This window comes from Nelumbo lutea, chromosome 2 (genome assembly GCF_056320005.1).
Source record: "Nelumbo lutea isolate HS-2025 chromosome 2, American lotus-T2T, whole genome shotgun sequence".
NCBI lineage: Eukaryota > Viridiplantae > Streptophyta > Magnoliopsida > Proteales > Nelumbonaceae > Nelumbo > Nelumbo lutea.
The window spans coordinates 23,014,002-23,036,887 of NC_142685.1; the positions used below are offsets into that span (position 1 = coordinate 23,014,002).

General features: G+C 37.1%; 2 protein-coding genes and 1 long non-coding RNA gene across 3 annotated transcripts; 2 read left to right on the forward strand and 1 right to left on the reverse strand.

The window, feature by feature from the left end:
- The first annotated feature begins 1,571 nt into the window (after nt 1-1,571).
- Nucleotides 1,572-7,846, forward strand: LOC148869180 (uncharacterized). The gene is made up of 6 exons (XM_088967801.1): nt 1,572-2,029; nt 2,163-2,232; nt 2,393-2,498; nt 6,098-6,196; nt 6,296-6,424; nt 6,506-7,846. Exons 1-6 carry the CDS (start codon nt 1,894-1,896, stop codon nt 7,637-7,639), a joined length of 1,674 nt encoding a protein of 557 aa, XP_088823927.1. The 5' UTR covers nt 1,572-1,893; the 3' UTR covers nt 7,640-7,846.
- Nucleotides 7,847-9,390: 1,544 nt separating this feature from the next.
- Nucleotides 9,391-13,167, forward strand: LOC148869181 (uncharacterized). Its single transcript, XM_088967815.1, has 2 exons — nt 9,391-10,030; nt 12,566-13,167. The coding sequence occupies exons 1-2, from the start codon at nt 9,773-9,775 to the stop codon at nt 12,758-12,760; spliced, it is 453 nt and encodes a 150-aa protein (XP_088823941.1). The 5' UTR covers nt 9,391-9,772; the 3' UTR covers nt 12,761-13,167.
- Nucleotides 13,168-13,966: 799 nt separating this feature from the next.
- LOC148869182 (uncharacterized) lies at nt 13,967-17,458 on the reverse strand. The gene is made up of 3 exons (XR_016106668.1): nt 17,194-17,458; nt 17,005-17,060; nt 13,967-14,339 (listed from the first exon to the last, which is right to left on the reverse strand). It is a non-coding gene; the product is annotated as an uncharacterized LOC148869182 (long non-coding RNA).
- Between the last annotated feature and the right edge of the window lie 5,428 nt (nt 17,459-22,886).

A 22,886-nucleotide genomic window follows, 5' to 3' on the forward strand; every position in this document is an offset into this window, starting at 1 on the left:
TGTTGGTGCTCCTGCTTGCTGTGATGACATGAAGCTTTAGATAAAGGTTGATGAAGGATCTGGGAAAATTGTCGATGCCTACTTCAAGACCTTCGGATGGAGGAAGTCTTAGCCATAAAAAAAAACCACGGATATTGCAAAGCATCCCTCGCTTCCCCGACTAAAATTACATTGCAGCATGCTTGTGGAAGATGCAATCAAGGTGGTTGTGAAAGATTATGAAGCTAAGCGAGCTAAGTTGGGGCCAAATACTGATCAGGTTGTACCAGTTGAAAAGGTAGCTGATGCTTGAAGAACAGTAGAGAGAGAGAGAGAGAGAGAGAGTAAAGAAATGGAACCATAACTGGTTGAATATAACAAAGGGTAAAACAGTAATCTACTAACCCCGTTAATTTATTTATTGTAAAGTTACTTACATGGGTCCCTGGGCGTTTTGAAAAATTATGATGAATTTAAAAAAAATGCTAAAAATTTGTGATGAATTTGAAATAATTTCCCTATTATCATTAATTCATTATATTTGACTAAATGATATGATATAGGATGGTATTTGATGCAACTTATTAATATTATGGAGTTCATATAACTTGGTAAACTTCATTCGTACTCTAATATGGTATGTTGAACTTCATTCATATTTTAATTAATTGTTTTTTAATAACAACTTTCCTTACACAACACCATGTTCATATTGTACTTCTTGCATATTATCAAAATTTAGAAAATAGATCATAATTATAAGTTTTACTTCTACGTTGAACTTTGGGCTCAAATAGACCATATGCAAATCATATGGCAACATTAATGGTGTTGTCAATTCATTTGGAACCCAAAAGATGATGTTGATGGGCTCAAATGGGCTAAAATAAGTGTTCATGTGTGTGTGTTTATTTATAGTGGCAAAAACCTGTTTTGAAGCAGGCTATTGTAAAAAAAAGGCTATATTTTTTCAACATAAAAGGTCACTGGAAAAACACATTATCAAGTGCTCATTAACTGATTTTCTAAAAAGCCTTCTTAAGAAGTTCATTTAGAGAGGAAAAACCCGGCCAAACACAGCCTAATTGAGTTTATATAGAGGGTGGGATATCATGAGTCTCTGATATCAGATTTGCTGGAGTTTGGAGTTCACATCAGCACCCGGCAACACATTCCAATCATGCATTGAAAATATTTTCCGATGATAAATATGAGAGATATTCCTAATACATGCAGAGATGTATATGGGAAGTACTGATGTAATGTTAGAGCTTGGATCTCTTGCCAATAAAACACATTCCAGCATCCTACCACAACTGCAGGATGCTGAGAATTCAAATCAGCCCTCCACAACGTTCCACAGCCCATTCCCGCCTTGTTTTAAAAATATCTTATATTAGGAATGATGATATCATCATGGAGATATGTCCCCCATGTGCGCTCCTGTAGGGGTTTGTTGGAGTAGATCCGAAATCGGTAGGGTCGGATACCGTACTCCCTGTCTCTCCAAATTTACATCTGTGTCCACAGGCGCTCTACAAACGCCCTACATCCACGTGCATTGAGAATATCTCCTGTGATTGTCATTCTGTGAGGTCGGTAAGAGGAGCGCTTTGTGACGAACAGATCCGAAGTTCCGAACTTACAAACGCTGAAACGAGTCTTGCATATTGATACAGACCATCAGTTGCTGAAATCCAACGGTGCAAGATTTTCTGATAGGGTTTTAATGTTTTATCGTCTCCGTGGATTCTACTATTTGGACGATCGAGATTACAAAACTGCCATTGCCAGTTTCAATTTTAAAATTCCCCACTCTCCTGCCCGCGCGTTCTTTTTCATTTCGGCATTTCCATTTTCCACTCACGAAGAAAAGGAAGACGAAGGAGTCCGGCTTTCAAGGGAAGCTTGAAAATGGCTCAAGCTGCAAGACTCAACCTGCGAATGCAAAGGGAGCTAAAGCTCCTTCTCACCGACCCGCCTCCCGGCGTCACGCTTCCGCTGCTCTCCAGTGACGCCGATTTCTCCTCCTTGTCCAGCATCGATGCCCGTAAGCTTTGTTTGATTCAACTTTTTTTCTCAGTTTTGTTCTATCTCTATCACATATTTTTTCTAAAGGAATTGAAACTTATTAATTCCAATCCGGCCAACTTCTCCAATCTTTCTCAATATTTCGACTCAAGAGATCGAAGGCCCCGAAGGAACCGTTTATGCTGGAGGTGTTTTTAAGATCAAGATTCAAATTCCCGAAAGGTCCGTTTTTCTTTTTATTTTTTTTAACCTTTTTAATTACTGTACTGGGAAAAATCGTGGTCGTGCCTATTATCTAAACTTTAAACTCTCTCTCTCTCTCTCTTTTTTTCATTATTTTGATTTACTCCCAAATCCTTTTTTCTGGGTTTTGCAATTGCAGGTATCCGTTTCAACCTCCCAATGTGACTTTTGCGACGCCTATATATCATCCTAATATTGACAATGGAGGTCGGATTTGCCTGGATATTCTTAATCTTCCACCGAAGGTATTCTACGAGAGTGTAGCGTTTTTGCGTCCCAGAACTTGATGTTTAATAGCTTCATTTAGCATCTATGCACTACGATCTATCTCTGAATGGTTGTCGAATGTAGACCATACTGAATACACTGGTCTTATATGAACCATGAAGCTTTTAGGTTAGTTTGTGTTCCTTAATTTTATAATTTTCAATTGGTGATATGCATAGGGTCAATGAGGATCTTAATCACCTTCCTTTGCTTTGTCATTTTAGTTATTCCACTTTTACGGGGCTTGTTGTTTTAATCATTTAGGAAGGGGTAGAAATCATCTTCTTAAAAGGAAGGTGAATTAGGTCCACGTTGAGAACTCTGTGGAGTTCTGAGCTTGGTTGAAGTCTGTTTGCTCCAATGGAATTCTGTAATGGCTCTTACAGCAGTATTGGTTTAAATTTTCTATCGTTTTTCATTTTCGTTTTTTTTTCCCGGTGAAACCATAGTTGAAGTTTGTTGTTGCCTACAAGTCATCTAGCGCAGGGACAGGAGAAGCTGCTACCATATGTACCGGCAGTTTAATAGCTAGTATAATCGTTTTGAGTACCTCAGTTGAATATTTCTAGTTCTTTTTTGAACAAAAAATATTATGGCCTGTGCCAGGTAGAAAGAATATTACATGCATTGATGCATATACTATTTGACTAAACCAAACCGTACTTGTTATAAAAGTTTCCCTGATTTCATTAAGATGGTATGCTAAATGTCACCACCCTTTCCTAGCCCTTTTCTCCGTCTTATAGTGTTATTTTGTGGGTTGTAAAGGAGATAACACTGAAGGTAATTTGGACCTCAACCCAAAGCTGGAGAGAAAACTGTTTTAAATCCTTAACTCAACTTGTGTCCAGATGAAAGGGTTCAGAACCTGCCTATTTGGCTTAGGTTTGGTGCCAATAGATAGGCCATTCAAATATCTATCCACCAAAAATCAAGATTGCATGATTTAAGAGCAACTGAGAGAGTTACGGCTGATTTATGGGTAGCTGAAATGGAATTTCAATTTTTTTGGCTATTTGAGTTTTTGGACTGGAGTTCCTAGTAGTTTTTGAATTTATTTTAGTAGGTATTTGTTTTATAAGTTATCTTTTTTCTCACTTATAATGGGCCAAAAAGCCAATTTTTAAAAAGGTTTCTAAGGAGTTTTGGTCAGTTTTAAAGTCATACCAATCATAGATATGAATTGGAGAGTACTTAGGGGTCTTTAGGTCAAGGGAATAGTTTTTATAGTATCCCTAATGTTACTGTAAAGGAGGGCATTCTGTCCGTCTTCTTTTCTTTGGGTCTGATGTTCAAAAGCTTTTCCTCTGTTGACTCTATGCTGGAGCCTCTCTATCCCTTTCCCTCCCTCCCTCCTTTTATTTCTTATTTGTTAAGAGATTTCTGAATCACAATGCTATTCTGCACTGACTAGCCGGGTTGCGTTCAACTGCTAGTGCTAGAGAATCAATTCTTGCTGTTTTGGTCATCCATGTGTCCACAAGAACTTTTGATGTACTGGAATCTTCATTTCTCAGTACCCTCATGAAAAATCATGTTTCTTGAAAATGTTATATATGAAGATCCAATAAATTGATGTTCGGGTTTTATGCAAAATGTACAGTACATTTTTTTACAGCACTGATATTGCAAAGCATTTTATGGTTTATATGTTGCACATCAAGACGGATATTCTATAAATGGTGCATTGTCAAGGCTGTAAATGGTTCACCATCTATGTAATACGTACAATAAGTGTATAGTGGTCTTGGGGTGCAACATTTGTAGTTCAGTGTGCATGATTTACTACCCTATTATTCCTTTCATGGTACTTGTACCATAAAACATGTTTCTTTACCATAATATTGCTTCTTTTAGTTTTTGTTAGGGTATGATTTTTGTTAGGCTCGGGCTTGGCTTTTTTCCAATTTTTGAATGGGGCCAGCCCGAAGCTCGAGCCTGACATAGTGTAAGTCAGGCCCAAAGCCTGGTCCGTGAACAGGTTTGGTGTCTGTGTTAGACAAATCTTCAGTTCCAGCAAATGCTTATACATTGTACTTGGTTCTTGTTGGGCTCCTCAGATAAATGAAATGCTAGATGTTTGTGTGATGTGATGACCAAAATATGTCAAATATAAGAGAACAAAGGAAGATAGAAAACCCATTGCAACCTCTACAATTTTAGTGGGATAACTCAAAACTAAAGTTCAATACCATAAGAATTTTCCTTGAGCATGGCACTCCCTTGTAACCTGTTGCTGAAGCAACTTCCCAACTAATCTGAACAAAATGCGTGGTCACTTGTCACTCAGATTTTTATTGAGGAATTATTGTATTCTATGAAGTCAATGCTTAGAATTTTGTTTTACAGGTATTTAGTGGTTAAACATGAAGTATTGCACACTTTTATGACCAATATATGCTCTTCGTCTTCATCATCATCCAAGCCTTATCCCAAATACATGGGGTCAGAAACATATATCCTGTTTTGCTATTCTGTTCTGTTTAAGGCCATATCCATTGGTAATTTATTGACACTTAAATCATTTGTTTACTACTTCTACCCAAGTCCTTTATAGTCTCCCCCTAGCCCTTTTAGCCCCTTCAACTTGCAATAAATCACTTCTTATGGGTGATGTTGATGGTCTTCAGTTTTCTATACATGTGACTAAATCATCTAGGACTACTTTCTATCACTTATCTATTGGTGCTACTCCTATGTTACTATGAATGACTGCATTTCTGATCATATCCTTTCTAATTTTTTCACTTGTCCATCTCAGCATATGCATTTCTGCCTCACTTATTTTTTAGCATGAAATAAAGTACACAAAGCAATGTTTTGGCATGAAGACTTCTGGTTAAATTTGTTTTCTATTCTTTTAAACCCCAAAGATTACCATTGGTGTTGGCCAATTGAAGAGAAAAAAATATTGGTATGGTTTTCAAGGGCTTCCAGTTCTTATTTCTCTCCTCTCTTTCCCTCCTTCTTGGTCATGTTATTATTCTCTCATCTCTGTTTACAACTTACAATGCCAAATACTGGCAGCTGATGTGTCTTTTCTTTACTTCTTTGCAGCTTCAAATTTCGTTTCTCAGTTTTTCATTGTTTAATCATTGGTATATTTCTGTCTTCTAATCCTAGTTTATTTCTCCTTCTCGTTGTGAGATTCTTATATTTTCTTTTCCTTTTTTCCTCAGCTCTCTTCTATGTTCTTTTTTTTTTAATATTTTTAATTATTTATACATTTCTAATATTTTATACAATTTTATGGTTGTATAGTGAATTTCATCTCATATGATTTGAGTAACACTTTGCAATTAATATTTGTTTTCCTGATGAGAAAAATGACAACTTTAGTTTCCATCTTGTTGAATCGTTATGAGATTTTGAGAACTTTGGCACGTGGCATGTAAACAACTATAAACTGACAAACTTATGTCATATTTGAAAGACTCCATTTTGAATTGAGTATACTCGCATTTAGTATGTCGGAAACCTTGCTGCAGTTATTGGCTAAGCTATTCTTGTCAGAAAATGCTCATTTTTGCTGCTCTAATTGATCTATTCATGACGAGGTTGAAGTTCCATTTTACAGGGTGCCTGGCAACCATCTCTGAACATTTCAACCGTGCTAACTAGCATTGGGTTGTTATTGAGTGAGCCCAACCCTGACGATGGCCTAATGTGTGAAGCAGTAAGTCATATGTTTAAGGAAAACGACAGAGCTAAACAGTTCATGGGCGAAATAGTAAACATGTGGCCTTAATTATTTTTCCCCTGGTCAATTGTGCAGAGCAAAGAGTACAAATATAATAGGCAAGCTTTTGATCAAAAGGCAAGGTCTATGACCAAGATATATGCGAAGGTTGAAACTAGTGGAAATGGTGGTGGAAATATTCTAGCAAATTCAAACACAAGCATGGTAATGATCACTTGCAGTTGGTTGTTTTCTCTTCTTTCATCTTGGTCCATCTCATACAGGCTATCTTTCTTCTTAATACAGGTAGAAGTTGGAGAACCAGATACAAGGTCTAAAAGCGTGGGCTTATGCCCCAAGAAGCTATATGGGATTAGCCGGAAATTGTCACTGGAATCTTCAGGTCCAGTGCAGAGCAAGGATGCTCATAACCAGGGAAATGCCATGGCAACTGACAGATTATCAGTCTCACAATCACAAAATCTTTCAACAGTTTCATCCAACTCTTTGTCAATGCCCGAAGCCCAAGATTTTGACCGGGAACAACCTCAGCAGGATCATGATGTCACAACAGTGGATGCCAACATGAACTCAAGTAGTAGGAAGTCATTTGGAATCAGCAGGAAGTTGTCACTGGAACATGGGGCTCAATCTCGAATGAGGTATGCTGATAACAATGCGAATATTTTGGTCTCTCAGCCGTTGTCACCTGTGCACTCTGAGAATCATTTGTCAATGCCACAAGCTGGAAAGAATGATGAAAACCAACCTCATGAAGATCACAGTGGGCAAATGGTGAAGACATGCACTAGCATGAGCAATAAGATGCTCAGAGGGATTCGCCGTAAGCTATCACTGGAGTCTTTGGGCCCACTCCAAAGGAGGGATGACAACGTCAAGGAAAACATGGTGCTGACTCATAGGCCATCACTTCTGCACTCCAAATGTCTTTCAACAGTTTCATCCAAGTCCCTGCTGACGCCTCCTCAATCTGGTAAGCTTGAGGAACAACAGCCCCATGAAGGTCATAATGTGGACAAACAAAACTGTAGTATGAATGCGAGCGATAAGCTCTATGTAATGGGTACAAGGCCGTCTGAGTCCTTAGGATTGCTGAGGAAGAAGGATGTTGATGACAAGGAGAATGTGGTGGTTGACAAATCTTCACTTTCACATTCTCAGTACCTATCTGAAGATTCATCCAAGTCTGTGCCACAAGCAGTTATTTGTGGTGTACACCTGTCTCCTCAATATGACAACAGAAATTTTGGAAGTGATAGCTTCAAGCAGCAAGAGAAAGAAACTTCACCTACTGCAGAAGAAGTGATTGTTTTGGATAGTGAAGATAGTGAGGAAGAGGGAACGAAACCAAAGAGGTCTAGATTGTCACTTGCACGGAAGCGTTTGGCTGGAAAATGGAAAGTCAAAGACAAAAGTTGAATGCCTTCAACTTTTCTCTTCTCCTTTTTCTGGTTTGTTTAAATGCAATATAAGTAGCTGAAGTTGTAATCGAGCTCTTCCTTTTGGGTGGACTTTGTATTTGGCCATGGATGGATGATCTAATGTTCACTTAGAATCCAACAAGCTATACTTACCTAACTTTAATCAGAAAGACAAAAACACAGTATAGTAAGACTTTCTTGAACATGGAACATTTCACATTCGGATATCTCATTTCCTCTAAAAAAAGTTTGGGTATCTCGTTCGGGTGTGCTTCTGGAGGTTGTACTCGGGTTCGCTTGAGTTAGCATTTTACATTGCTTTGGACTAAGGACTTTAGGATGGGTTCATTGAAATTTTGACAAAAGCATAACGCGAGACGCCCAAGATCCTCGATCTCCTACCTGTGTTTTTCAATATGTGGTTCACCTCATTGGGTTGAATTGGTATCTAGCCATGATTTTGTGTCTAGTTTTATTATAACTTAGGCTGTGCTTTGAAGCAATGTAAAATGTTACAGTAAAAAAGTTATCGTTGAAATTTGAAAAACCAAGGTTCAAAATATCTATAAGTTGGTAGAGGTATATTGGGCGTTTTGATACTTGTTTTTTTACCTTTATTTTTATTATTTTTTTCAAAACTGGTTCAGGGGAACTGGTCTAAGACCCCTCCATCCCCTGAATCGGTCAGACCCCCGATGCACCCACTATAGGGGCTTATCAAAAGGGTCCTAGAATGATACGTAACGATACTTTGCACCTTGTGAAAAACATGGAGAAAAGCATTGAGTTTTTACAACAATTTTATCGATATAATATATACATTGATAATCAATGTAAAATTTTACTTTTGATGGGGTTTTACATTGATTTACGATGTAAAACTCCATTCCATCCAAACATCAACAAATCTAAATTGGAGTGGAGTTTTATATTGATCTTGATTTACACTCCATCCAAATATTGACAAAACCAAACTAGTGTAAACTTTTACTTCAATGACGTTTTACATCACTTCCAGACACAGCCTTTGAAATTGGTAAAAATTTGTTGACATGGTAAAAAACTATGACTCAGGTGGTTGGACTAGCTTGACCCAATGACTAGGTCATGGGCAGCACACTAAATATGTATGTAAATTTCTAGAGGCCATAACTTTGTGCTTTGATGTTTGAGTGGGGTGAATTTTTTTAGGGTTCCAATATGATGTAGAAAAGATATGGTATCCAAAAAAACAATTGACGTATAAACTAGAATCATAAAAGTGATAGTGAACATGATGTTATTTATCAAAATTCATGGGTGGGTTTTGATTGGTCAAAATTCTTTCCATACCATATCTTTTGTGTATCATAGATTTTTTGGAGAAGTATGGACATGTCTAATGTAGAATTTTGAATTATGTTGCAACTCTATAAATATTCAAAAGGTCAAAAACCCACACCTTATGCACCCATATCCGCCCGTAAATTGACATCAATTTTAAGCTGTTACCTACCTCGGCCTATGAATTCTGACCCTGGGCTGAACGGTCATTCTCCATAGATTTTTCCCTTGAGTATATTTTTAAAAGTTTTTTATTCAAATAATGTTTAAAGTAAAAATACAAAAATAAAAATATCCGATGTAATTTCTAATTTGATACTATTAAATTATAAATTACAAAATACCAGGAACTAGACAAAGTTTATGAAAATCTAGAGTTATCTACAATTCTGCACTTTTATTTAACTATAGAAGATTGAAATCATTCTTTCTTGGTAATTTTACCCAAAGGTTTTTCCTAGTTGGATGTAGGTGAGGAATCTTCCTACACGACCCACCTGGAAGGATAATGTGGTGATCTAGACCGTGAATCAAACAGTTCATATCGGTTAATCTCAGCCGTTCAAAGTTTTACAAGGTATGGCTTATAGGTTCACTGAGAAGAAACCGCCTGAGCTTCGGATATAGGGCAAAGGTGGGTGGTGAGCCTGAAGCCTCTCTGGGGCTGTTCGCAGTCGCCGCTGCTGCTCGATAAAGCATTCGAAGGAGAACGAACAAAGCAGGCGACAGTAGAGAACGATAAAGTAGAAGCAAAACTGACCAACCAGAGACAGAGAGAGATTGCAATTTTGACCAAGCGGGAAAGATAATGGCTTCCATTTGTCTGTCGATTCATTCTTTACCTTCAACTTCTTCTTCGACTGTAGTTGCCTCCGCATCATCATTATCATCATCTTCCGCCTCGTTGTCCTCTAGCAGCTTCCGACATGGGCCGGCCAGATGCATACTAGCTTCGATGCCTTTGTTCTTACACCGGACGGTGATAAAGCCCCGTAGGAATCAGGTCGTTTGCATGGCTCCTGAGGAAGAGAAGATGACTCGCCGTTCCCCTCTCGATTTCCCCATCGTAAGTGTCATCTCATCGCAAGTTCTCATTTAGTTTTATGGTGGGAATAGGATGCCTTTGCGCTTGCTTTTATCTTGTTGCCAGTTAACAGGGACATATTAATTATCAATAAGGTTCCCTCTATTTCTGCTTCAATAATATAAAATGGAAAATTCACTCAACAATTGAAACCAATACTCTGGGGTTCTGGTCAATTGTTAATCTGTTTAGGCCGATTGATTTCATTAAGTGATGTTTAGGTCACTCATATTTGAAGACTATATATGGAGCTTAGTTTTTCTATTTCTACCTCATGTTTACGAAATTCACTAAAACTATCTTATTTAATGACTTATTGCTGTGATTTATTGTTAGGGGGAAAAACCCTATGTGTGTCAAGCTGGAATTTATACTTTCCTTATCCATGCAGACTTGACTGGCTAAATTGCTCCACAGCCTCTACTATATCTTTACTTGCCTTGAACTGGAATCCACTCTGTGGAAGCTGGAGTTTATAAAACTCATTTTACTTCCTTGTTGACGGCACAATCAAAATGCTAGGCCTTAAAAAATAACAATACATAGATTATTGACCTTGCGTTATATTGGAGTAAGTCTTGGATCAAGGAAATGAGCTTGGGCATCTTCTCTTCCAAAAGAGACGAATTCCATGATTCCCATTAACTTTTTCTCTTCCCTATCTTTATATGTCAATACTCCAGTGAATAATTCTGCTGAGAAACCATTAAGTTTTACTTGAACTAGGACTTTTATAACTCTCTACCATAACGAGGCTTAAAAGGCTAGTCACTCTAATTAGAATTAGACTCTGCCTTCCTTAATTGTAAAGCTTCCTGTAGCGTGGTTGTCTAAACCTGTATCTTTTTGAGTGTCTTCAAAGATGAATGCATGATGCATGGTTCCGGAACATCTATGGCTCTACATCTGTGATGGTTGACAAGCCTGTGCATGGGGTTGATGTACACGTGGTTCAACCATTACATTAAAAAATTAAGATACAGAAAGAATCCCTAAGATCTACCTCCATTCTTATATGTTAAGATTCTTCCGAGTGATGACAAAAAATATTTCAGAACAGGAAAAATGGACTAGTCATACAAGAGTGGATTAAAGTTTGTGTGGTTCCTTTATCTGAAAAAAAGTATTTACATTGAATTCCTTTAACCTCCCCCATTTTCGAAGGTTTGCACATGCCAGGATCCAAGATAATGAAAGGTTTTTCCAAGATGCTAGATCTCCCTTTTTGCCATTACGAGAGAAAGAATCTTGAACTTCAACCAATAGTATATTTTTATTCCATTGGCAACTGGATGTTGCTTTCTAATTTGATGCAAGTTGGGCTGAATTAGGTCAACCCTCGCTCAACCTGAGTTATTGAATCCCCAACCCTAATATCAGGTTGGGTTGTGCTTGGGTTGGTTTCAAGTTGGCCCAATTGTTTCTTTTAATTATTTTGCTTGAAAAAATGTTTCTTCTTAGACTTAGGATTATTTAATTAGGGTTAAGTAGCTTTAGCCTTAGTGTATATATAGGGACAAAGTTATGGTGCTTTTTTTTATTGATATTTCTTTTTTATTAATGGCAATTGACAAAGTTACGTGCTTTAGGATATATGATACTTGTGTTACATAAAACAATCTCATAATTAAAACTTGAAATTGTTGATGATGATGCACATAATAACATGTTGGGTTGGGTTGCCTGAGGCCTTAACACCCTAACTACTCAACCCAAAGTTTAAGTCAGGTTCATATTTTTCAACCTGAATCCCAAGCCAAACTTTTTGGGTTGCGTTCAGGCTAACTCATCCCAAATTGTACCCCTAAATGGGAGAGGCTACACCTTTATGAAAGTTCTAGGTTTTGTCTCTAATCAAGTGCTCTTATCAATTGGGCTATGGTAAATGATTGTGCCTTTGTTTTTGAATACTCCTATTTCAACTATCTAGGTAACCCATTAGATTTGTTTTTTTTAATCAAGTTTCTTTAGCAAGTTCCATTAAGCTTAATGGGTGGAGATCTATCAGTTGTGGCCAATTGTCAGTAAGAGTAAATACATGGCCACTGCCTATTTTTCTAGTTGATATTAGATGTGCCTCTCTTAGATTAGGTGGTGGGTCAATCCACCTTCTGTTTCCTTCTTTGGATATATCCCATGAAATAGAAAGAATGGAATGGTTCTACTCTGAAGCCATTAACTTAACCACGAGGGGGATGCTGAAGGGAGGGCTAATGACTGGGGTGAAGTTGTAAAAATAACAAGGTAGCCAACTAGCCATATGGGAAGTAACTGGACCACCTTTTCAGGGAGAGTTAATGCATGTTGGGTATTTTGGGAGGGAGGGAGGGAGGGAGAGAGGTCCTCAAGGAAACCCATGGCATTTGCCATTTCTTGGTTCTTATTTCTTGTATTTCCAATTCCTTCTCAGAACTCAATTACTACAAAACATCTTTCTAAATTGTCGTGGGATTCATTTTTCCAAAAATCATATCATTCAGAGAAGTTTATATTTGTACATGTTTTTTTACATGGCAGGAATGGGAAAGACCAAAGCCTGGGCGTAGACCTGATATATTCCCTCAGTTCAGCCCAATGAAAACACCATTGCCTCCTCCATTGCCTGCCGATCCTCCTGAAGAAGACGAGGAAGAAGAAGAAAAGAAAGAGGAAGAAGAGGAGGATCCTGAAAAGGAAGATCCTGATAAGCCAGAAAGGCAGTCTAGGATGTAATGTAATTAGCAGTGGATGAGAAGGGATCTTGATTCTTGCTACATTCTGTGTCACATCAATCTATGGTGTCTTCTATTACTTGCTTGCATGCCGGTAAGGTGTGTCTGGTGCTGCAGAGTGCAAATGGTCATTGTTGAGAATCTTGAGATGGTGAATATCCTACCAGGTAGAGAACTATATCAATTTGTAGTGGGATTCATCCACTTGGAATTTGCAAGTGAGAATGATTAGCCAAACAATGTAGTGGTGTACTCTTTTCAAGTTCTGCGGTCTAAATAATGTCTTGGCGAGGTATCTAGTACTTCATTTTGGCCTTTTTTGAGTAATGTAAGACAGTTTACTCTTGTTAGGCAATTCCAGGAGTGTAGTATCAGTGGGAATGTTAATGATGTTTCATTTTCATTTCATTTTGGTTCCTGATTTTGTCTTACAACTAGTCCTTGAATTTATTGTGGAAACCTAACAAATCATGAAGTAAAAACTAACCATGTTCCTCGTTTTGGGGTTTTCCTACGTGTACAGATGTAATATATTTTAGATCTGGAAATTTCTCTTTAAATATGAACCACCCCTAAACTTGTCTTTCCATGGATCTCTATTCTTGGGTGTCAAATTGTGGGCGATGCATAGTTGCAAACAAGGGTTGTATAAAGCTATAAATTTGTTTATGGGCATTCTTCTTTTAAGGTGCACGCATTCGGAGCCATTTTTTATTGCGATTTACGATTTTGATTTCAGTGATTAGAAAGCGGAAAAATCATCAGTGCATTATTTACTTATACTGTGAGGATGAGCTGATTCTCATTTGTTTTATAAGTGGGTCTCATACATTACGGTTACGGAATCGTCAGCGAAAGAGTGATGGTTGGATTGTCATCGAGTGATCAGTTGCCAGGATTTGAAACATAGTTGATTTCAAAATTAGGGAAAACATCTGGCTTTTGGAATCTGGATGATTTCACATCAATTCCAAAAATCAAACACCTTGCCAGCAATATTTGTAATTTTTATACCCAAACGGCAATAGATTTCTCCGAGCAAATATCTATACTCCCCTTTCTCATTTGTTTAATCCATTTAATAAACATATATAAATTTATGATTGTTGATGTGTTATCATCAGATTTACTCGTGTTTAAATCGATGAAATTGAGCTTAACAAAGTTTTAACTGCATAGGCAACGAAACTAAAATCAGAATAAGGAATTCTACCAATAGACTAATATATTTCATAAAACTGTCATCCTGTTTTCATCCAAATTAACCACAAGCAAATATCAAAGATTCAGAGTAACATTGAGCGGCAAGCACCCAAAGCATGTAAATGAATGGGAATGCAACTTAGTTCCTCTTCAGTTCACACAGTCAGAGGAGATTACAGGTATGTAGCTTGCTTGGAAGGATGAGTTTGATGTCATCCCATGCTTCAAAGGATGATTTTATCAAATTGACCGTATGCAATCACCTCTAGTTTCTCTAATGATATTGTGGTGAACACTCATTTCTTCCCGCTTTTCTTGAGGCCCGCACCTCCGAATGTACCCTTTTGGGATGCCTTGGCTCTCAGCTCCTTCAGTGCCTACCAACAACCCAAATCATATTCAAGCTTTAATAAGTTATTTGCTCAGGTCTAGAACAAATGTATGGCACCCAAGTAACTGATTTATGTTTATATTATACTTTTTCCTCTTGTTTCTTCTTCTGAATATTAGCCTTATCAACCTGTAGGATAGAAAAATTTGAACTCCAAGATGTCAGGGAACAGGCTCATTAAAGAAAATCACCCAGGGAAATTAGTGAGACTAACTCTAAAGCACAATACAATATCCACTTTGGCAAGTTTTGGAACATACTCCTGGCAGAGTACACACATTTATGTGTACTAATTGTATATGTGCAAAAAGGTTCTCCCCACAATGAGGTGTTTGCGCCAACTAATGGTGGCTCAGTTGGTAGGTTCTCTGACTTGTCGGAGTAGAGACCTGGGATCAAATCCCACTGCCACCAGGGGTTGGGGGGGGGGGTGGGTTAAGGGGAAGGGGATGGGCTACTCCCTGTTGTGTGCACAAAATTTACAAGTTACCAAATACCAAAAAGAGGGTTTACACAAACAAACAAGTCCGGATCTCCTGCCCACTACCAACATAACATCACAGCCACACATGGAGAATATCTCATCCTCCTACATAGTATTATGCATGGGAGATGTTTCCAATACACGGGGGTGGTGTGTTGTGGGTAGACGTGTGCAGAGTTCTTGTGGGCAAGAGATCTGGAGTCCAAACAAATGCACATACATGGTTAAATGTGCATTTGGATTTTGGAAACAAATAACAATAGAAATCCTTGCATGTACATCCAATCCTTGTCTGAGTGTGCAATGTCAAAACATGTCCTCCACACTCCACACTAGAAATCTCTAAGGCTCGGAGTCGGACAATGAAAAGGAACCAATATAGGATGGATTTCATTTTCCTGCAAATTCATTGCATTAGCAAGTACTAGATAGAATATCAAACAGATGGAAGCACAGGAGGTAACATCTTCCATCTCATGGACACCTCCATTTCTTTAATTCCAAGACTCATTATATCATAGGTTACATCCTAACTACAAAATAAAAGTATAAAATCCAGTTTCAAGGCAGATTTAGAGTTGGTATTCCTGGTTGACAGGCTGGAGAAATTGTTCTTCCAAGTTTAGAGTAAGAACAAGCTGGTCATCACCTCCTGCAGATTTCTTGAAGTTGAATTTTGATGGAAACGGTCCAGGAAACCCAGGCCCCTTTGCGTTAGGTGGGGTATCAAGGAATGAAGTCAGGAATGCGATACTTATCTTCTCAGGCCCTCTAGGAGTGGGAGACTCTACTAGAGTAAAATTGTTTGCTGCCCTGCAAGGTGTACAGTTTGCAGTTCAATTAGGGGTGGAACGACTAATAGTGGAGGGTGATTCCAAGGTCTTAATATACTGGTTGCAGAACCCAGAGTCAGCAGTTTGGTGTTTCAGGAATGAAATTAAAAAGTCTGAGTTGTTGACAAGAAACATGTGCCTAAGAATACAATGGGTGGGGAGATCAGCAAATGCTATGACAGATTGTCTAGCCAAGCAAGGGGCAGCTAGGGAACTTTTGTATTGGGCACAAACTGTAACTTATTGTTTTTGTTTTCTTCTTTAGTGGAGAGATCACAGCTCGCGCCTCTCCATGGGCTGCTTTTATGTGCTAATATTTCTAATTAATAAAAGGTTCTATTTATTTATCAAAAACAAAAGAAATTGCCATGGTTTGTGGTTTACAATCAGCATGATTGGAAGTTCTAAAATTGACGAAGGCAACACCATAAAGAAGGATTCAAAGAACATCATTTTCCAACTTTGAGTTCGATTCAGTTTGACCTGATCTGACATTTTTACCAAAAAAAGATCTGACATTATTGTTACTTAAAGCTCTGAGTTTCTAAAACCAGACATAAAGGTGTATAGAAGTGTCTCACTAAAGAAAACTATAGTGGCTTCATATGGGTTTAGAGATAGCCAATGGCAACCACTTATACAGCGTACCCCTTTATAGCATTAATCACTTGTGCCAAATCCAGGGGCATAGGACCTCCGTTTAAATTTCAATTAAATGCATAAGATGTGAGTTGCAACTCCATGGACACCAGTTTTCAACTAGAAATAAGAATATAGGAAGTTAGGTATTGAGGCCTCACAAAATGGATGTTATGAGCTCAAAACAATTCAGTCAAGACTCAAAACAACTGATGTTATGAGCTCCATACGTTAATTCATTCTATCTCCTTTTCTCTCCAATTCTGATAATTCATAATTCTAGAACTCCCACAAAATAATGATCACATAAATCATCAAAAAATGTATTCTATTGATACGGGCAAATGCTGAGTATTGAACTTAAAGCTGGTCCCGAAAAATCCCCGAACTTGAATCCTTTAAGGTGAGGATTCAAATCCATGAAAAAAGTATGCCCATAAATTCGGGAAAAGAAAACATGTAATCAGAACTCTAATAAAGGATCCAACTATATTCCACCCTATCAATAAAGAAACAAAAACAATACGAAGGGCGATTATCCAAGTTATTGCAATGATAATAAATATCCTGCTTCTGAAGGAATCCTCATAAAACTGATTAATTGAAAAAAAAAAGAACCAAAACCCAAGAATCCAAGATGATGAATTTACGAAGGAGAAAAGCGAATAAATCCGAAAAGTACAAGGGCAATGTACCTCGTCGTATTCTTTCTTCTCAGCCTTTGGGTGCTTCAGAGGCTTTGCTTTTCCACCTACAAAAAAGAAACCAAAACCAAACAGAGATGATCTTATTTTCACAAAACTAATTCAACCAGGGTCCTCCAGAAGACCAAATAACAACATGAACCTCTCCTAATTTCCATTCTCCGTAGAAAAGGAGGCGACCTTGCTTGGAAGACATGATATCTGTGATGGTTGGGGTTGGTTTGGCCTGGTCACGGAAGAGAAAATCGCTGAAAGCCCAAGTCCCGGCCGGCCGGCCGGCCCTGAACAACCGCAACCTCCTTTCTCCGATCAGGCGATACGACTGTGGCGGTCAATTGTTCTTGTGTTTGGACCTCGCCATTTATATACAACAATTTGGCGGGGAAGGGAGGAGATGGGTTTGGGTATGGGCCTCGTCGGATCTGCCGCTTAGCCAGAAAAGGTCGTAAAGCAAAATAGCAAATTAGCAAATAATAGCTTTGCTTTTTCGCCGGTATAAACGGTTTTTATTTTTTCGAAAACCGATGTTTTTGCTGATGTGGCATATTTTACTAAATAATACAAAACCATAAAATTACAGTAAAATGCCTGGAGTCATAGCGTAGCATATGATGTAGGGATGGCAATTTTTCTCATTTCTTGTTTAATAGGATGGGGATGGGGAATTTTTACCCGTTGGTGTAGATGGATGAGATGGGGAGAGTACTTTCCACCCTAGAGGGGTCTCAATCCTTGCCCCGTGGGGATCTCTCCTAATATATATATATATATGTGTGTATGTATATGCCTATACATGTATTTATATATATTAGTGTTTTTATAAATATGATCGGATATGTTTAAATATATTTTGAATCTTTTTTAATAGGATTATAAATTTTAACTATTTTATTTTTAAAATTTTAAATAAAATAAAAATAAAATGATTGATATTATAAAAAATCATAAGGAGTGAAAATCCCTACAGAGATGGGGATAACCTTGTCTCTTTTGGCAGGGATGGGGATAAATACAGGGATGAAGATTTTCATGGGAACGGGGATGGGGAGTGTCTTCCAATCCCTGCCCCGCCCCGTTAATCATCCATGAAGATGTTCCCAATGTACAACTGTATAAGTTGAGTACATGTGGGTAGGCTTGTGCATGGACCGAATTCGGATTGGACCCCACCCAGACCATAACCAGTTGGACCATTTGGATGGTCCGAAGTGTTACATCAGACTGGACTGGTCCAAAATTTGATTGTCTAGTAAATTAGTGGACCTAAACGGACATAAGATGATCTCTTCTTTAACCGACGATTATAGACGATCTCTTCTTTAACCGATGGCATACTACAGAGGTCTCTCTCCGGCAATATTACAGAGAGTGTTTTCAAACGATTTCAGCAACGATCTCTCCTTCATCTCCGGCAACGGTTCCAGCCTGAGGTGTTCTCTCTCTCTTCTGCAACGATCTCTCCTTCATCTCTCTCTCTGACTCTCTGTTTTTTTTTTAACAATTAAAGAGAGCATAGATACAATGATAACCTTCCCAAACAAATCTTTGTTTCTAGATCACAAACACAAGAAAAATTTAGAAATTCATCAAAATCCTCCAGTTCGTTCCATTACCTTCACTACGACTGAAAGCTTCACTTGAGAATCCATCTTGTGCTCAGATTGGAGAAAGCAAGTTTAGAGAGAAGAAGTTGAAGGCCGCTCGCTCAATGCTAACGTGCACCGAATGGTCTCTATCATTGTGGAAATTTATTTTCTTTTTATATTTTTATTTTCTATTTTGATACATTTTTATATTTTGTGAAATTTTTAATAAATGTTTTAAATACCAATTTGCAACCGAAATCGCTTTGGCCACTGGTTTTTGGGCCAACGGTTTGATCTTTCAATCCAAATGGATGGCCCATTCCAATTAAAAAAATATAAAATAATTAAAATAAAAATGACAAAAAATGGTCGAAATGGTTGATGGTTCAACCGTCCAGGTCAACGAGTCATTGATCAAATTAATGCTTTTTGGCCAAGATACAGGTTAATGGTGAAACAGAACCGGTTGCCTTGATGATTTTCGGGGTGAATGGTCTAACCAATATATTTCTATAAATTTTTATACATTTTTTTTTTATGTTTCATTCAATTTGGATCGGATTGGATCCAATAGAGTCCATTTGCAATTTACTGGACCTGTTTGGATCTAGCTTGTATGGGTTTTGGATTGGACTGGATTTGGTGTATTTGTAAATGGACGCAATCAGATTGGACCAATTGGACCAAATCTAGTCCAGTTGACACCCTTAATTATTGATGAGTTTTTTTGTTAGTAAGGATGAATTGGACTTGGATTGGACCCAATCTGATCCATTTGGATTTTAATTGAATTGGAATGGATTGCAGCAAGTGTTGTAGTTTTTTATATATTTTCTGGATTTCTCATGTTACTTTGGTGTTTGGTCCAATTTGGAATGAATTGAACCCAATCCAACCCATTTATATTTTAATTGGATTGAATTGCAATAGGTATTATTGTTCATATATATATATATATATATATATATATATTTCTAAATTTTTTATATTATTTTGATATTTGATTCAATTTGGTTTGGATTGGACCCAATCTAGTCCGTTTGCATTTTATTTGGACCAGATTGGACGTGGTTTGTTTGGATTTGGACTGGATTTGATCCAATCCATTTATAATGGACCAATATTGGAATGGACTAGATTGGACCAAATCCAGTCCAATTGACAGCCCTACATGTGGGTAGAATTCTTGTGGACAGGAGATCCGGTGTTGTTTTATTGTTGCTTGAAGCAAAAGCAGCAACACCTTAAAACAAACAGTCATGTAAAATGCAGCCTAAGATGATGTTCGATAACATGGAATTCGGATTTGCTTCTCACAGTCACAGGATGCATCTCACACCAACCTCACAAACTTTGAGCCACACATCAGGAACTTGTAATTTACATGGGAACATTTCTAATACGCTGTGAGTTACAATTTGTGAGGCATAAATCCAAATTCGGTACTATAGTAGTTTCTCTTGGTATGACTTCCGTTTATTTGATAAATGGTGCTATGTCATCACCAAATCAGCATTTATAGGATTAAAAAAAGTTGTGTTGATTTATGTGTACATCAACTATTGATATGGTGCCTAATGACGCCTAATTATCAACAAATCTCAAAAAAACTTTATCAATCACTTTTTTTTTTTTGAAGATGAATCAAATACAAGCCTTTATTTAATAAACGAAAGCCATATTAAATATATACATATACATTTCAACCTTACCTAATGTTTTTTTTTTTTTTGTTTGGTTGGTTTGTTTTAAACAAAATGCTTGTACTTGTGCACATAACTCAAAATTCATTTGTTTATTTATTCTTATTCGAACTATATGACATCAGGCGCCACCTTAACCGAACATATTCCAACTTTGTTGAAGGGCTCAAATTCTTTTATTTTATTTTATTTTTCAAAACTACCTTAACCGATCTTATTTTGTGGAGGAATTTAGGCAATCGGCTCAAATATGTTGACTTGGTCAAATTTATTGGTTTAGGCATTTTTTTTATGTAAATTAGCAGAAACCAATTTACTAATTCTTCTAATTTTTTATTTGCGAAAGTCAAATAGATGAACCAAACAATTGCCAAAAAGATTTTGCTTTCATTTTGAGGTTGATAGTTGTTTTTGAAAGATAGGCCGACAGGTTGACACCGCTTCCTTTTCCACCTTTGTCCAACGAAATTGCTCCATTGGCGCTTCATCAATGTTTCTTAAAGGATCAAAACTTGACCAAGTGTCAATTCATCGAGGTTAAGTTAGTGCAATGGGTCATGGTTTCATGATTCATCTTTTATAGGGGGTGCAAATACACTGGATCGATCGTAATCCTATCACAATTTGAATTTGATTCTATTTTGTATATATAGTTGAAAACAATGTATGTATTTTTTTTTTCTTTACATAATTGTTATGCTTCTTTTACTTTTAATAATTTATTATGTTTTTACATAGATTAAATCGAATCCGATCAGATTATATTTAGATATCCAACATTTTTAATGGATTTGAATTCAAATTGACCTTTGTGAGTTCCCACCAAAACAGCAGAACATATTCAAATATATCCTAATTCAAATCTAATCCAATCCATTTACATCCCTAATGGACTGGTGGCTTATGCGCAGAATGTTTTCAGATGGATCATAAAGGCTCAAAAAATATACATATTTTTTTTCAGAATTCAGATTTCAGGTTTTATCAAATGCCACCAACTCTAATTGGTTGTAAGATTAATAGATGCCTCAAATGAATGTTAAGTTTCCTAGGATTCCACCCATTAAAAATTTACAAATCACCTTTAATATAATTCAAATGTTCTGGAGGGATCTCCACAAATCTATTATTTTAAACCAATAACATTTTGCTGGTTCTAATTGCAGGCATGTCAATTGTTGAAGGGACTTTCCTTTGCTATATAAGCTTGTGTTGGGATTTGTTAGCTTCTATAGTTATTAACAAAATTGAATGAAAATTATATGAAAAAACATAAGCACTCGCTAGATGTGTTCATGACACTTAACATGGGTGTCAATTGCACAAGATTTGGTCCAATATGAGTCCATTACAAATGGACCAGGTCCAATCCAACCTAATGAATACTTTGGATCATTTTAGGCCCATTGACATTTGTGTTCTTATCTTCCATCAATGGACCGAATATTGGTTCAATTTGATTCGACCCCTGTTTGATTTCACTTCTAAAAAGTAGTTCTTTTAAGATCTGAGATCACATATTAAGTGGTTATTAAGTTTTTTTTATGTGTTTGATAAAAAGTGGGGAAAAAGTACTTTTTGTTAAAGGAAGCATTTCTTAAAAAAGTGACATTAATTTGGCTTTTTTTTTTTTTTCAGTACTTCTTGGACAAGTACTTCTTCTAATAGAATGGGACGAACTAGTCCCTGGTATTTTTTTAATATCCAAAATACCCCCACGTGAGGGTTTTACCTCCCTCTCCTATCATTCAAACATAGCGAACCAAAAAATGACCAAAGACGATGAAGATGGATTGATCTAAAGTTGAGAATACTGCCTGGTATCACCAGAGGAACAAGAACTCAAATCACCGCCACTACTATCCCCTTTGTCACGCCAGGGAAGAACAGAGGATCAAGGATGCGTTTGAGGAGCCAAAAATGACAGAGGAAATTGATGAAGCACTTCAGATCAGGATGTATTCCAGAAAACAACAATAAACCACCGAAATATTATTGAAAACTAAGTGGATATCACCATTGCAAGATGCTTTCCGTGACCAGAGTATGGGGATGGGAAAGAAGCAGGAAAAGAAGATAGGGAGGAGAAAAGAGTAGGAATGAAAGGGAAGATGGACAAAAGAAGAAGGGGAAGGAATTGGAAATGGGGGGTTACCGTCGTTGTGTTCTCACATTCAGGATGAAGACGATGAACAATCCTTCAGCTTTGCAAGTTTAAATTTATATGTAAAGGGAGGGGCAGTTCCATAATTTTGTTAAAAATCATGCAAAAAAGTTCTGAAAATACTATTCAATATTTGTTAAATTATTATTATTGTTATTTATCAATATTATTCATTATTTGTTAATATTATTTATCAATAATATTTATTATTATTATTATTATTATTATTATTATTATTATTATTATTATTATTAATTGGGTCCACATGGCGCTTCACGTGTGGATCCATGTGGGCTCTCAGTTGTCATGATGTGACATTTTTCATTGAAATGTATAATATAATATGTGAAAAACATTGCATATATGTACGAGTGAAGTGAGGGTTAAAATTCTCATTTGTGTCAATATAATCACTACTTA

What these genes read in the sequence shown, in the direction of transcription:
- LOC148869181 (XM_088967815.1), top strand. Translation starts at nt 9,773, where the DNA reads ATGGCTTCCATTTGTCTGTCGATTCATTCTTTACCTTCAACTTCTTCT. An exon ending in CCCCTCTCGATTTCCCCATC is followed by an intron (nt 10,031 to 12,565) that starts GTAAGTGTCATC and finishes TTTACATGGCAG; the next exon opens with GAATGGGAAAGACCAAAGCC.
- LOC148869180 (XM_088967801.1), top strand. Translation starts at nt 1,894, where the DNA reads ATGGCTCAAGCTGCAAGACTCAACCTGCGAATGCAAAGGGAGCTAAAG. An exon ending in CTTGTCCAGCATCGATGCCC is followed by an intron (nt 2,030 to 2,162) that starts GTAAGCTTTGTT and finishes TTTCGACTCAAG; the next exon opens with AGATCGAAGGCCCCGAAGGA. An exon ending in CAAATTCAAACACAAGCATG is followed by an intron (nt 6,425 to 6,505) that starts GTAATGATCACT and finishes TTCTTAATACAG; the next exon opens with GTAGAAGTTGGAGAACCAGA.